Source organism: Pyrenophora tritici-repentis, chromosome 1 (assembly GCF_003171515.1).
Source record: "Pyrenophora tritici-repentis strain M4 chromosome 1, whole genome shotgun sequence".
Classification (NCBI taxonomy): Eukaryota; Fungi; Ascomycota; class Dothideomycetes; order Pleosporales; family Pleosporaceae; genus Pyrenophora; species Pyrenophora tritici-repentis.
The window spans coordinates 5,838,682-5,853,893 of NC_089390.1; the positions used below are offsets into that span (position 1 = coordinate 5,838,682).

General features: G+C 52.6%; 5 protein-coding genes across 5 annotated transcripts; 4 read left to right on the top strand and 1 right to left on the bottom strand.

Moving 5' to 3' along the window:
• Positions 1-1,731: 1,731 nt before the first annotated feature.
• PtrM4_022970 (ACF2, glycosyl hydrolase) lies at positions 1,732-4,527 on the bottom strand (the record flags this gene model as incomplete). The annotated part of the gene is made up of 3 exons (XM_001932083.1): positions 1,732-3,863; positions 3,915-4,272; positions 4,333-4,527. The coding sequence occupies 3 exons, from the start codon at positions 4,525-4,527 to the stop codon at positions 1,732-1,734; spliced, it is 2,685 nt and encodes an 894-aa protein (XP_001932118.1).
• Positions 4,528-6,448: 1,921 nt separating this feature from the next.
• On the top strand, positions 6,449-7,312 carry PtrM4_022980 (uncharacterized protein; the record flags this gene model as incomplete). Its single annotated transcript, XM_001932084.2, has 1 exon — positions 6,449-7,312. One exon carries the CDS (start codon positions 6,449-6,451, stop codon positions 7,310-7,312), a length of 864 nt encoding a protein of 287 aa, XP_001932119.1.
• Positions 7,313-10,241: 2,929 nt separating this feature from the next.
• On the top strand, positions 10,242-12,040 carry PtrM4_022990 (AmtB, Ammonia permease; the record flags this gene model as incomplete). The annotated part of the gene is made up of 4 exons (XM_001932086.2): positions 10,242-10,311; positions 10,444-10,772; positions 10,825-11,416; positions 11,469-12,040. The coding sequence occupies 4 exons, from the start codon at positions 10,242-10,244 to the stop codon at positions 12,038-12,040; spliced, it is 1,563 nt and encodes a 520-aa protein (XP_001932121.1).
• Positions 12,041-13,775: 1,735 nt separating this feature from the next.
• On the top strand, positions 13,776-14,063 carry PtrM4_023000 (uncharacterized protein; the record flags this gene model as incomplete). The annotated part of the gene is made up of 1 exon (XM_001932087.2): positions 13,776-14,063. The coding sequence occupies one exon, from the start codon at positions 13,776-13,778 to the stop codon at positions 14,061-14,063; it is 288 nt and encodes a 95-aa protein (XP_001932122.2).
• A 200-nt stretch (positions 14,064-14,263) lies between these two features.
• PtrM4_023010 (uncharacterized protein) lies at positions 14,264-14,788 on the top strand (the record flags this gene model as incomplete). Its single annotated transcript, XM_066103548.1, has 1 exon — positions 14,264-14,788. The coding sequence occupies one exon, from the start codon at positions 14,264-14,266 to the stop codon at positions 14,786-14,788; it is 525 nt and encodes a 174-aa protein (XP_065965750.1).
• Positions 14,789-15,212: the final 424 nt, after the last annotated feature.

Genomic DNA, 15,212 nt, shown 5'->3' on the forward strand with positions numbered 1-15,212 from the left:
AAGGTGAAACAGTCTTTGAACGAGCGAAGTGATAGAGTCGAGAGGGTCAGAGGGAGACGACGCCCCGAGCCGGTATTCTGCCTTCTTTTCTGAAACCGTGCGGCGACAGGCCAAGGGGGCTCACTCCAATGAGGAAGGGACGCGCGGCGCTAGTCTGGGTTAATTCCGCAATGGCGCAGTCGCTGAACCGACGCTATCGAAGGATGCGATGGTTGGGCCGCGTTCCAGAACACACGACGCGATGGCAGCTGGTGATTATCAGATTGACGACCTAGGGAAAAAAGCTTCAAAGGGGGGGGGGGGGAGATTTACATGTCAGCGTGCGCGCGCTCGGTGGGTTGTATATTTCTTTCTTTTTTGTACTTCAAAGCCCCTGCGCGCCGTTGTTGTCTGCGCCCCCTGCCACAAAGTCGCTGCGACTCTATAGCTGAAGAATGCGACGTGGATGTGCAAGGCGAGCCGCCGCCTATCATCCCACCCCGGTCCCGCTCGAGACCAGTCGGCCCTGAGCACGAGCGACTCATCGCCATCGCCAAGTGCACACGCTCGTATCAGGGAAGCCGCCTGAAAGAAGGCTGCTTGTTCACTCCAAGCTCTTCTCCGTGCACAAAGGCATTTGATTGCTGGCGCCAGCCTTGATGCACAACAAGCTCTTTGACCATCAGCATCAACCGCTTTGTCAAGCTCAACTCCGCTCCCTCGGCGGCGGGCGACGGGCGGCTGCGTGGCTGTGCTGCCCCCGTTATGGTAAAAATAGATTCGGATGCTTGGCCGCCAGAGGAGGACAATCGACTGGTGAAGCTGCCCAAAGACGAGCAGATCAAGTCCCATACATGACGTGCGACGACCACCTGGTAGGGCCGAAATAGACATGTTACCGTTCCACTGCCCGACAGGCATATACGTCGTCGTTGCCGGCGTGACAATGACATGCAAGGGCGAAACGTTGGCAGCAACCTTCACATCACCCTCCAAGCCTCACATCACCACCAACAGATTCACTTTGCGCCATCACCACCGTATTCGTTTGCCCTTCCTGCCTTGCCCGCGGCCTTGGAAACCTGGATTGTCATGTCTCTCTCCCTTGCCCCACCAACCTTGTATCGCAAGCGTCGCCTGAGCTGTCCGACCTACCTTCACCAGCCACCACCAGCCCTGCACTCGTGCACGAGTGCACCACCTCATTCCCGATGATATTCACACTCTTCGCCTCATCCGTTTTGTGTCGATGCACGCATGCACAGGTGAACATGTTCGAGCCGCACTTGCTGAGGTAATTTTAGAGTAATTTCCTACACGGAGACAATCGCCCCTTCCATGCATGCGCCGAACCACAATCCCATGAGAGCTTGTCGCCCGGCCAACACCAAATGTAACCACCGCAATATACCACGCAGTCCAAGTAGGTTAAAATTCATGTTGATCGCATTGTCTAGAAGTCTACAGAAATAGAGAATATGTACATGTCCAACCCGGGACCCCTTCTCTCGTCCCACCACCTAGAAATATATACATGTGGATAGAACGAGTAATGATGACCTCCTGTAAGCTTACCAATGTCTAAACTCCCTTCTTCAAACCGCCACCGTCAAGTATATACATGGAGAAAGAAAAGCGGAAGAAACGAGTGAGTCCCTACTGGCCTGACCCCCTTCAGGACAACAAGTCCCACCAGCTCCTCTTGCCATCTCCGTCCGTCTCTTCGTCGTCATCGCATTCGAGTTCCACCTCCTACTCGCTACCCGAGCTCCTCTCCTCAACGTTCTTATCTTGCAGCGCCCAGCTCATGTCCAGAGCCGCTACGCTAGTCTGCTCGGGTGCCGCTGACGTCGAAGTCATGGTGAGCATGCCAGAAGACACGGGAGTGGCCGACTGAACGGTATGCGTGCTCGACGAGTTTGAATCAAAGTCTGTAAGCGCACCAGGCGAGCCGACACCCAGCTGCGCCGCCGTGTAAGCAAGATACCACGTGCGACTGGCCCCACCATCAAGCACCTCATTGAAGCCTGGGTTAGCGAAGAAGTTGTAGGCTGATTGCGCGTCAATGAGGGCTTGGTTCGCCTTGAGGATGCCCCTCCAGCCTCCTGTCACCTGCTCGGCCCGCCCGTTACTAAAGTAGACGTCCCACTCTTCCTGGACGAACTGCTTGCGGCGCGTGTATGCAGACGAGGGGTTGAGCGGGATCATGTGGATGCCCTCGATGTACTCGGGGTTGCTACCAAAGTAGGTTGTGTGGTCAATCTTATTCTCAAACAGGATACCAGTAGCCTTGTTGTGGATGAAGCCTGCCGGCTGGTTCTTGTTGTCGCTCTCCATAAGGAAGTAGTTGTGGATACTGCGCGCTTGCACGGCTAGCTGAATGTTACCGCGAGCCTCCATGTTGGCGTCCCCGATGGTGCGGCCCCACATCTTCATACCAAAGGTTGCAAAGGTGTCTTCAGACGTCGATTCCTGGTCCTTGCCATCGCCAGACTCGAATAGGCCCTTAGCCCATGAGTGGCCGTGGTACCAGTCAAACGATCGTTGGAAGGGGAAGTAGTCGTCGGTTACGGGGTTCGCAAAGTCGCGTACCAGAGCGTTGACCCACGCCTTGTTGATACCTTGGTTGAGCCAGGTAGGATCGAGGTGTCCAATGATGGCGGCAGCATACACAAAGTATCCGTAATGGAAGTGATGGTCGTTGTATAGCGTGTTACCAAAGTCGAGGCCGGTATCAATGGGCGTCTTGTAACTGGCGCCTGACACGATACCCTTCCACACTTGATCGTAGACCAAAGGCTCGGGCTGAGTGTTGTTGACGAAGACGTTGAAGGCGTCCTTGAGTCTATCAAGTCCGGCCGCCGCGTACTGGCTGTTCTTCGTGATGGTGTTCAACGTGTAGATGATGGTAGCAAACTTTGCCAACCCCTTACCAGAGTAGTACATGCTGTTGAGCGAAGTCTGGGGGATCATGTTCTGGCTGAGTTCAGAGATACCGACTTGGTTGATCAGGTTCATAGCATTGGCGTTCAGGTTGATGTTCTCGTAGCCACCAGGGGCGTTGTTGGGGTTCTTGATCCAAGGCCCAAATCCAATCGTGTCAGGGAGGTCGGACTCAACCATGGTCATGTGGTCGGCGACGATAGCTCGTGCAACACCCTTTGTCGTAGTGACAAGCGAGATCTCAGTCAAGGCTGCTTTTGTCTGGGAATCGAACGATTCCACGTGATGCGGTAGCGCGTACATGAGCAGGGGTCGGTCTGTGACGCCACCCTTGGTCCAGCTGAGAGTGTAACTTCCAATTGACCCACTGGCAGATCCAGAGATGGTCGCACTGATTGCGTAGGCGCCGGCGCTGGAATCAAATGCCGCTTCTGCCGAGGCACCCACTGGGTTCTTGCTGACTTGGATTCTACCCACAAAGTCTGCGGGGCCAGTGATGATGTTGCTGTTGACCAGTGTGAATGGAGGTGTACCCACAGAGCCAATAGCCGTGGCGTAGAGAAGCCAGTTACTGTTGTCGTTAAGAACAATTTGATACTTGTGCGTGACTTGGTTGACCATTCCAGCATAGTCGAGGGAGCGGAAAAAGACAGTGCTTGTGATGACTGGCTTGGCCTTGTCGTAGAGAGCGGTGGTCATACCCATGCCTTGAACGACGGGGAAAGACACCAGGATACGGGTGTCAGCATTGCTATTTGGTCGAAGGTTCGCGTAGGTAGAGAAGCCTGTCAAGCGCTCAAGCGTAAGGGTTGTGTCTTGCTGAAGCTCCGCAGCGGAAAGCACAATGTGGTGAATACCAAGGGGCGAAATGAAGTATTTCGTGTTGGTTGCATCAGGCCAGTAAGAGAACTGGTTTCGCTCTGTGTGCGTAATTGCCATACCTGTGGGGCTGTTAACATCTGCATATTCTTTCATCACACATTCCTACGCACCATAAGAGCCACCAGTGCCCTTAGCCCAAGTCAATGAGTAAGGGTTTGTCCATACTGGGCATCCTTGTGTACCGAGGAACCAGTTAGCGTAAAACTTGTTCGTCTCAATTGGCACATTGCCGTCGGCGATGTGTTGTTTCTGGACGGGGTGGTCATTCCGGGAAGGAATGGATGGTGGAGGCGCGCCTGCGGCGATTGCCTGGAAGATGTTCGGCGAAGCCGCATCCACGAGTGGCGCTGTAGGGCCTGGGTCGAGAGGTGTCTCATTCGGGGCCAGTGGTACTGTGGCAGTTGTGGTACCTGGGCCACTGACTGGGTTTTTTGTGAAGCCACCCGAGGGAAGACCTGTCAAGAAGCTCTGCAAACGAAACCGTTAGTAAATCATTCATGTGCGTGACCATCTGAAGCAGTAACATACCCCAGTAACAGACGGTTCATCAGTAACAGTGGCGGTTTGCAGCGATTCAATCGCAGTGCTGTAGCTTGTGGTAACCGGGAGCGAAGACAAAGTTATCGCACGAGCCGCAACCGCATTCGCACCACCGGCAGGGAGACCACGAACGGAGACTAAGAGAGGGGCGGAAGCCAAGAGAAGTGTTGCCAGCTTCGCCATGTTGACTGAGGAGGGAAGTGAAGGAGAGACCAGCAGAAGAAGTAAAAACTATCCTGGACAATGAGAGTTGTAGAGGATCTTGCATAAACAGCGAGATTGTTGTTTATATAAAGGAATGCACCGAGGAATTCACAGTTGCCTGATGAACAATTGCTTTTCCGCGTTTCATTAGAGCATATATACTGTTGCAAAAGAAGCTACAAAAACCTGGCGCAAGCAGTGTATCACGCGCGCTCGGTACAGTGATCCCTTAGGAAGGTCGATCTCATGGCTAAGACCTGTGCCTAAAACATTTCTGTTCCGGTGTAAAGAGCAGAGGGACCAGAAATGGCCTAGCCTACCCCAGATGAATTCCCTAGAATGTAGAAGTCTTGGCAACATGTTACACAAGATTCTCGGGTACCTGGAACATGATTGTACCAAGGTGCCACCGCCAGATCCGTGGGTATCTGGGCGTACAATTGTACCATGATGCGCGTGTCGTTTCGGCTGTGCACCAGCCAGCAGACTTCCAGAGGTTTGACTGATTGATGTTCAGCATTCTCGCTGAGGCAACTACTCTGCTGGAAATTTGTGGGGTAAACAGAGTAGGAACGGGAGTTAAATTCGCGCCGAAGGAGGAACACCCAACGGGAGCTTGTGCCCAACCAAACGCCCTCGACCTGCACCGAGCTAGTCGAGGAAAACTCAGCAAAAGCCATGTTTGTCTGAATACCGTCTGTCTGAGGTTTACCGCCTCCTTCGCATGACCACATAACGTGCTCCTGCTGCACAAGGCTTACTGGCTGCCCGACTAGTCAAAGGGAGCGCAGCTGTCGCAACCTTGCTAGTGACCGTTTCCGGTGATTTGGAGGCATATGCAGGGCGCGTAAGCTGCCCTTGAAGAAGAAAACCTGTCTCCCACTCATGGGTAATGGGAGTGGGTCGCGGCAGTCTGGCAGATGACCGACATCCATGGCTTGGGCGCTGTTCCCTTGGTATTAGACTGTTCATTCTTGAGGCTCATGACCATTGGAGCATATGGGATCCTAGTCTACACCAAGTAATGTTAGTAATAGCTTGTTTCCAACAGTTAGCCTACCAAAATTATACCACATCGTTGCAGTGACGCGGAAGGTTGAAAACAGTTGCGACTCCAGTTACAGCTGTACCAGTGCGAAGCAACTGACGGCAAGCACAGCCAAACTGCACCTGAAGCAGATCATTTGCACGGCCAGAGCCACCTTGTGGCGCCGCTCTTGAGTTAGTCTCAAAGGCATCAAAGAAGCAATTCTGTTGATCGTGGAACCAGCGACTCTCAAGGCGCCATAAGCGGTGGGCACGAGATCTTACGCTACCATAAGAAGCGCCGGCTCTTGGATGTCGGTCCCGCGACCTCGATCAGACGTGCGCCTTCTGCCTCTGTGGGGAAATTTGCGGTGTGACAAGTCCACATGGTGGAGAGTCGCGGCTGTCATGCAGTCGGGCGAGATTTCTCCTGGCGTCTTCTTGTCGCCATTCGCCTTCGCGCATACCGTGAAGACTTGAGAAAATCAATACACGCCCCCAAATTGTTCTCGGAGCTGACACTCGTAAGAAAAATTGGCAACTTGGTGGTGTCACCTGTCGCATAGGGAGTGGCGATGATCATATGGGAGCATGCATCGGAGTTTGCCTCAGTCAGAGCCATAACTCCGACAGGGAGTTTTCAGCCACAGCCACAGTCGCAGCCACAGTCATAGCCACAGGTACGTACTTTGACGTCACTACAGTTTCCGCCACCTCTTTGTACAACACGCAATTACCTGCAGATAGGTAATTCACACTCCACCTACATACTCCTTCATCGTTTCACATTCAAGCCATACTTTCGATTCTCGGTACTATCTCAGTTCGTACCGAAAACACTCTACAACCACTCCCAAGAATCCACAAACTTACCATGACGACATCACATCCGCCAAATGATCCGCCGCCTAGTTACGAAGCCGCTATCTTTGATGCAGATCCTTCACCCGGGATACATCGTGTCTCTACAGATGGTCCTGCAGCCCGCACTGAGCGCAATGGCATTCCGCCTGACCGACGGCGTTCAATGGAGGATGAAATACGCGAGCTGCCCCCGGGCTGGGTGCGCTCATTCGATCCAGAGTCACAACATCAATTCTTCGTAGATACGAGAGCAAATCCTCCACGTAGTATCTGGACGCACCCATACGACGATGAAGACTTTCTCAAAACTCTCAGCCCGGAGGAGCGTGCTAGGCATACTCGCATGCATAGGACGATGACGATGGAGGATTTGGCAGCTGAAGACTCAGACGCCGAAGACCAACTTCCCCCTCGTCCTACGGCCCAGGACAAAGCGGCCTCAGCGCCTGGTGGGCCGACAGGCATTCACAAGTTCTCCCGCAAGCTCAAGGACAAGATCACCGGCCAAACACACGAGCAACGGGAACAAGCACGTACTCGTCGTGCAGAACAGGAGCGTCAAGTATACCTCCAACATCTTCGAACAAGGCAAGCAATCATTCGTGCCATGGAGACGGGTGAACCGCAGTTGTTGGGCAAAGATCGACAAGGCAGAGATGTATACATCGAGCCACCCCAGGGTCCCTTCGCACCCAGGGGCGCATATGGATACAATCCCTATGGTTCCCGACAATACCAGAACCCCAACATGCGGTATATGCGTCCAGCTGGACCGTATGGTAGACCTTACGGATATGGCTATGGAGGCGGAGCAGGTTTGCCAATTGCGGCTGGATTCCTCGGCGGCGCGATGCTTGGCAGTGCTATGTTCTAGGCAATTTGGAGCCAGGGTGAATTGGTAGTTGATGATGCTTGCTGATCACCTAGGCATTGCTGAAGAGTGCGGTCATGGTTGGGTGAGACCAGCAACAATGGCATATGTAATGGTCGGCAATCGGTTAAAGGTGGACTTCCCGATGGGTACTCTAGTGCAGATAATATCCTATGTAATGCATGATCAGAGCCCACACAATTCTGCCTGGCCTGTACTGCATAGCAGACAATGTCACAAGTATATGGCCATTGTATGTAGTTTCGAGATCAAAATTCCTCAGCAATTGCTCGTGTCATAGCTGACGACTGCCATGTTCCAAACCTAGCCTCGTAGAAGTGGGAGGCGGATTTCCCCGATGACATGATGCGCATGGCACTGGTGCTGAATGCAGTCACTTTCTATTTCGATAAAGCACTGAGAACGATGATTTTTGACTGATTTGAAGAACCGGGCAAGATCGAGGCCAACGTGAGATGATTTGTTGTCGACATGATGGGCCGCCTGCCGTCGTGTGGAGAGATTGGAAAACGGGTCTGGACCGCGTGCGAACAGCTGGACTGTTAACCGCCAAGCTTGTACCATTTCTGGTTGATCGAGCATTTAGTAATGTGCCAAGTTCTACAAATAGAGTTAGTCTTTGTATACAGCCTGTGCTTCAACTTTACGCCCTGAGACTAGTAATGGGTTCTAGACGTGGTAGAACAATCGTGTGGTTGCCATGTGCAAGTCTGTCTCACTCATTGTGCAACGCGTCGATCTTTTCTTGTGTTTGTATTTGCCGTCCTAGTGCCGTCCCACATCTAGAAGGCGCTTGTGCGGCTGTAAGCTGACATGCAGTACGAGCAGTTTGAGAGTGATGACTATGCGGAGGAATTGGTGATAGTCCATGACGCGTCGCTCAAAACTGAGACGCTCAAATGGCAGGTCCTACGAGTGAAGCAAGTAAGTGGTTACGACGCTAGGGGCCGACGGCGAGTAAGTCAGCTTATATTATTCAGTGGAAACCACGGCTTGATAGAAGGGCGTAAAGACGTCCAGGCTATCTGTAGAGGATTTGTACTCCGGAGATAGCAAAATCCTCCGCTGTGGTGTTGAATTGGTCGAAGAATTGATAGGGCACAATACACCAATGATGAGATTCAAGGTTACCTCAAGGCCGTAGTCAGGGCTCCGAAGCCGGACGTGTGGTCATTGGCCGGCGGATAGTTGTTTCGTTCGGGACGTGCTGGAATTGCACACATGCGAGATAGACAAGCACAATCCCACACGTCACAAATGTTGGCGGCCAAGGACTCGGGGCTTCCGGAAAGTGGACGGTCGCGTGCGACCCAACGAGAGCGCTGTACTCTTAATCGATTTCCCCACGCTGGAGGGGTGTAACACACTCTCCACGAGCCCACCACGGTGGGCGTGCCTCAGCCCCACTGCCGACAGGGCCTGCTTCTGGGGAGGCTCACATGCTTTCGCGACAGTTTGCTGCCCATGATCGCCGGGCGCGTCCGGAAATGCTGACACGCAGCTGTGCCCTGCATGCCACACCCACGGGTCGTCGTGCAAAAAAAAAAACACATACAACAGCTTCAGCTGCCAATGCTTTCTTTTGTGCTATTGGGCGTCAGCATGTAGACGGAGATGACAATCATGTTGCTCCTGAAGTGACGCTGAAGGCGCTTCATTGGAAGTTGGTCAGCATGGTCAGCCGCGAGATAGGACCGCGTACAAACAGGGTCCTGGAGAAAGTTACGTGCGTCGTCCCGCATTGTGGGAATGGTCCCAGAATTAGGTTCAACAGTCTCAAGTCAATGTCTAGCGGGCAGGAATAGGCTATAGTACTACTGTGGCCGCGGTCATAATCCAGGATGCCAGACACCAGACGCAGGTCGGACGGACGGCTGTTTCGACCGCTCATCAACGGGCGATTTTTCTGACGCCTCAGTTGCTTCACTGGACGTGCACGCAGTAGTGCAGGGCAAGCTGCAAGAACCCACAGGCTTGGGTATCTGGGGGTTGTTGGCGCCCGAGGCGGCGTGAGATGATGTTACGACGGCCGAATTGAGGTCGACTATCCATCACTATCCATAGGTTTGACCAACGAGACGGGTAAATGGCGACGATGGGGAAATGGGGGTCTTATCGCACGACGTAGGTGAATCGCATAAACAAACTGTTAGGGACGGGTGGCTTTCGCAGATGAGTGTGCGGAATGGCGTCGCAGAACGGCCGGGCCGAACACGGCGCCAGAACAGGCTAGCGGGCTGCCCTGCCGAGGTGACATCTGATAGGCCGGTGCTGTCTGCTTATCTCTGCTCAGAAATGCAATTGACACCACGCAACGCTGACCACCCACTCGCCAAGCGCTCTGCCCTGGATGAAACTGGCATGGCCTGTCCATATTATACGGATGTGTTGACATGATGCCGGCGAAGAAAGCGCCTCGCGAGGAACCCCCCCTCAGGACCGACGCCATCTGCCCATCAGCCAGTGTGGGCGTTGGTCCTTATCTAGTCTTCTACCGTCACGTCTTTGAAAGCGGCGAGATAAGGCACCAAGTGACCATGACGCAGCCAGCAGCTTCGATCGATTGTCGGCAAAAAAAGAACAAAGCTCTGCATCTGACGCGAACCCCACGGCGACATACCCTCGCGCTCGTCTATTTGGCCTCGAGTGGTGGCCCGTGGACCAGGGTAGATAAGAGTACTAGTAGTACACTCAAGTGCCACCCATAAAGCACCCGGCGCATCTACCGTAATCGACAGTAGGGCTTCCGGTTTCTCCCTGGTGCTGTCATATATTAGTGGCACTGCCATCCCTTTAAGTGCTTCTCTATTCTTTCCATAGGCTTTACCCTGGAACAGTCTCTCCTTTCCCCCGGTACCCAAGGTTCCGTATATCCTTAGTACTTCGACAACCTTCTGGGAATACGGCCACCATGTCGCACTCATGGATCGGCGCGCCCGCCCAATTCAACGGCACTGATAGCGTCACTGGTGGTGATTCTGGTGAGTGCGAACCTTTCTGCACAACTACGCACGTGCCGTGGCCAACACCCGTGGCTCGCGCGACATGTCGTGCACCATGAGGGTTGCGCACACCAAATCGAGAATCAAGTATACTAACATGGAAACCTACAGTCACCGAAAACCTCAACCAATGGTACCAATCGGGCGACCAGGCCTACATCCTCGTGGCTTCGGCCATGGTGCTGGTCATGGTACCGGGCCTAGCCTTTCTCTATTCAGGTCTTGCTCGCAGAAAGTCTGCCCTCTCCCTCATCTGGGCTTGCATGTTCTCTGCCTCCGTCATTACTTTCCAATGGTATTTCTGGGGATACTCCCTTGCTTTTGGTCCCTCTACAAATGGCTTCATCGGCAACCTCGACAAGTTTGGCCTCAAGGGTGTGTTGGCTATGCCCAGCCAAGGAAGTCCTCTGATTCCTGAGCTGCTATACTCCTTCTACCAGGTATGGCAAATATGTACATTTCAGCAAGTATGCCTGCTAATCGAACTCATAGCTACAATTCTGTTCCGTCACTGGAGCCATTGTCGTCGGTGCCGTAGCCGAGCGCGGTCGTTTAATTCCCATGATGATTTTCATCTGGCTCTGGGCCACAATTGTATACTGCCCTGTCGCATACTGGGCCTGGAACGCAAACGGATGGTTCTTCAAGTGGGGTGGAATGGACTACGCTGGTGGCGGTCCCGTCGAAATCGTCTCCGGTTGCTCAGCTTTGGCCTACTCCATGATTCTCGGACGTCGCCAGGAGAAGATGATGCTCAACTTCCGCCCACACAACGTATCTTTGATCACCTTGGGAACCGTCTTCCTGTGGTTCGGCTGGCTGGGCTTCAACGGTGGTTCCGCTTTCGGTGCCAACCTCCGTGCCGTCATGGCCTGCTGGAACAGCAACCTTACCGCCATGTTCGCCGGTATGACTTGGGTCATTCTTGATTGGCGTCTTGCTCGCAAGTGGTCAATGGTCGGTTGGTGCTCAGGTGTCATCTCCGGACTTGTCGCCGCTACTCCCGCTTCCGGTTTCATTCCACTTTGGGCCAGCGTTGTCCTCGGTATCACTACGGGTATCGTTTCTAACTTTGCCACTAAGAGTAAGTGTCGTTGCCGAGAAATATCATGCACCATTCGCTAACATGCCACTAGTCAAGTTCTGGATCAGGATCGACGATTCCCTCGATGTCTTCGCTGAGCACGGTATCGCCGGAATGGTCGGCCTCTTCTTCAATGGTCTCTTCGGTGCCGACTATATCATCGGTCTGGACGGTGTCAACAATGGACTTACAGCTGGTGCCATCACAGGCGAGGGAGCCGCAGTCTACAAGCAGATTGCTTACATCTGCGCCTGCACTGCCTACTCCTTCGTTGTCAGCGCCCTCCTCGCTTTCGTCATCGACAAGATCCCTGGTCTCCAGTTGCGCGCATCTGAGGAGGCTGAACTCCTCGGTATGGACGATGACCAGCTTGGCGAGTTCGCATACGATTACGTTGAGGTTCGTCGTGATTACCTTGCCTGGACACCCGCCAAGGGCGAGCCCATTGACGGAGAACACTCCGTACCCCAAGGCGACCGCCACGGCATCCCACAACACAGCCAAATGCTCGAGGGCAAGGCACCTTCAGAAAACTCCAGCAACGAGCACACTGGTATTGGAGGCGATAGGCACGCCATGGCCATGGGTGCTGAGCACCAAAACGAGAAGCAGGTGCATACCTAAGCTTTCGCTTGTTTGGATTTCTGCTTGAGGCTGCTTTGAGTAAATTGTTTCGAGATACCACTTGCGCTTCCGTCATTGAGCAGTGCCTTTTTTCTTATATATATATCTTTTAGACCCAGTGTACGATTATCACCTTGTTCACGCATGTGCATATAATTGAATGTATACATCACATCAAGCTTCATAAACTCATTGCTTGGCACTCTTACGTGAACTTAGTCAGTTCTCTCATCAATGTCTACACAGGCCAAGTACCACGCCATTGAAGCCCAGCTAAGCGCTTGTGCCCAGCCTTCCTTATCGGTCCAGACATGATCGACTTTCCCGTTGTCTAGTGGGGTTATACCATGCACCTGTGCCAAGTTCCTGCTCCGCATCTTCTTATCTTTTCCCGCTCCTCCACCACAACACCTCATCACAGTCTACAGCCACTCAACGCTTCTGCACCCCAGATTAGCCCGATACATGATATCGATCATGACGCCACTGTAGATGCTAATCTGACTAAATGCAAACCAGCCGTGTTTACTTTTAGCGATCAAGGTACCATACAATGCACATGTACATCATCACCTCTTCAATGTAGAACACCCTTATTGCGGGAATTCAGATCTGAGATTTCTCTGGATCACTTGTATCAAATTAAGACTACGCTTCATTTTGGACGAATGGTGCTTATCCGCTTGTGGTCACTTCTTCAAGGGTCCTCCTCCTAATTGACACACCCATGTCAAGCTTCATGGCGTTGCAGCTCTAATCTACTGGCATGTGATTTCTTCTGATTGGACCATTTCATTCAATATCCTCTAATCACCTTGCCGATCGGCCGTGGATTGTTTCACATGTTATCTGGTCGTGGGTGGTCTTGTGGGCGTCACCAAGGGATAGCGAGGGTTGTGCGGAAAGCTTGGCTGGCCGTCGAGCTACAGGGGGCACTCATGGAGGGGTAAACTGTAATATTGTATTTCCCACGCCAAGGTTGTGCTCGTCGGGGGAAGGAGCCTTGGTTGAGCCGAGGGATGCAGCAGTAGCTGTGTAAATGGACAGGGGAGTCACTCCCTCCTTTCTTAGAGTGTGGGGGTGAGAGACTCCCTAATTCAGGAGATGACGACAGCTACACTCGTCACTTCAGTTGTTCCAGATTGTACCTGCGTCTTTGATACGATTTGGGCACCGCTTCCATAGTGCTATCTCTTGTATGTAGTGGTCGGTTACGCATCTCTTCAACAAGCCATCAGTTCTGTTCACAAAAATCTACCGTCGTCTGCGGTTTCGTGGTACTATAAACACTGTTTAAACCTCCCAGGTCTATCCCCCCTAAAATCTTAGCGATATCACTGATGTCGTTCTTCGCTGTAGCTAGTAGACGCATGTTCGCCTGTCCATATTACCAGAAGGAGGGTCTCGCGAACCTTCCGCGAAGCTGACAACCGCTCTATCTTCTACTAGCCAATGTCCTACAACAATAAACAACCACAGTCTATCGTGACTTCCTTCGCCTCTAGCGCTCAGCACGCACCAAGATGCCGCCTATACAAACCATGCCATCTCACACCTCCTCCCCTTATCCACGAACAACATACTCAGAACAACCTTAGCTTCCAGTAGCATACCTTGACCCTCTGCAAATACCACCTTCTCTCACCTAACAAGCCCAAACCACGCGACACCTGCTCGCCACATTGTCAGTTCTAGCATGTTTACGGCTCTACACAGAACCTGCTCTCTCAAAATCATGCTTATCACCGGCATCATCCTCGCCCCGGCAGCCATGGCCACGCCAGCCGTACACGACCTCGCCGATCTGCAGAGCGTCATCGATGCGGCGGCGAGTTCGATCGGGGACCCGAACAATCCCAACCGTGGCTTTGGCTTCAATCTCTTGGGCGGCAGTGGCCAGATGGGCACTGCTGATCTCGTCAATAACATCACCAATTCTATCCTGAGGGGAAAGTTTCAATTCGATACAAACAAGGTATGGTCTCAAATCTGTCCCCCATCCTTCTATCTCTCTCAGTATTAAACTTTTTCAATATCCACACTAACATGAACGAACAACAGACCACATGGCTCGATCTCCCCTCCCCCTCCGTCAATAAGACCACAAACCCCATCCAACTCAACCCCACGCTCCCCATAACAGCCAGCCTAGCCCAACCCACAATCCTCCCCACCACGATCCCCACGCTCGAAAACCTCACCATAAACCTCACCGAGCCATACATGGCCTACGTGAAATCCATTCCCGACCTGAGCACCAGTCTCATAACCCTCGGCCGCAGCTTCCACCGCGAGATGAACGCACCCGTCAGCGACGCCATCGCCGGCCTAGAACAAAGTCTCACTACTTTCCAAACCACACTCCTCGAGGACAACCTCATCTCCGCTCAGGCCGTTATACGCACTATTAGGGCGAGTGGTAGCTTGGCGAATGCTCAGATCGCTTGGTCGCGTTTCCTCAATCTGCCTGGTGGCGGGAGCAGCGATGCAGATGCTGCGGAGCCAACGGCGCCCTTGGGTGCTGGGGGGTTGACAGGGAAACGGGCTGTTGGTTGGAGGAGGCCACCGCCGAAGGATGGTCAATTTTATACGCATCAGGAGCTTTGGAATAGATCGGTGGTGCAGACGGAGCAGTCAACTCAAGGTAGCACCGGGGTGAGTGGCGTTGTTGTGCAAGTGGAAGAGCAAGACACATATACGCAGCAGTCTGCTAAGAATGCTCGGGTTGGCAGACCGTTTGTCGTCTGAGCCTTACTTACTTTGCTCGTTTACCTTTTTCCCTTGCGTTATCGAACTATACCTTTTACTCTTGTACATAATTTACATAGATATGAAATCGCAATGCCCTGGAGGCTTTTCCACACCAAGACTTCACCCCATCCTGTTCAGATCGCGTATTAATGCGTAGCGGTTCGAGTCAAGATACATAATACATCACACATTCACTGGGCGAGTACTGTATTTTACTAAGTACAAGGTACAGGGATAGTGTTTTAACTGCTTACTTATATTGTTGTTACAGCAAAACTGCGTTATGAAAATCTGCTACTCAGCATCGACATCACTTACATATACCATCCTATAATACATCACACGCTCTTTGCTACCACACCAGCCCAATCTGTTGCAGACGAATAACGACGATGCTTTGATAAGAATAAACAGCTAAGCT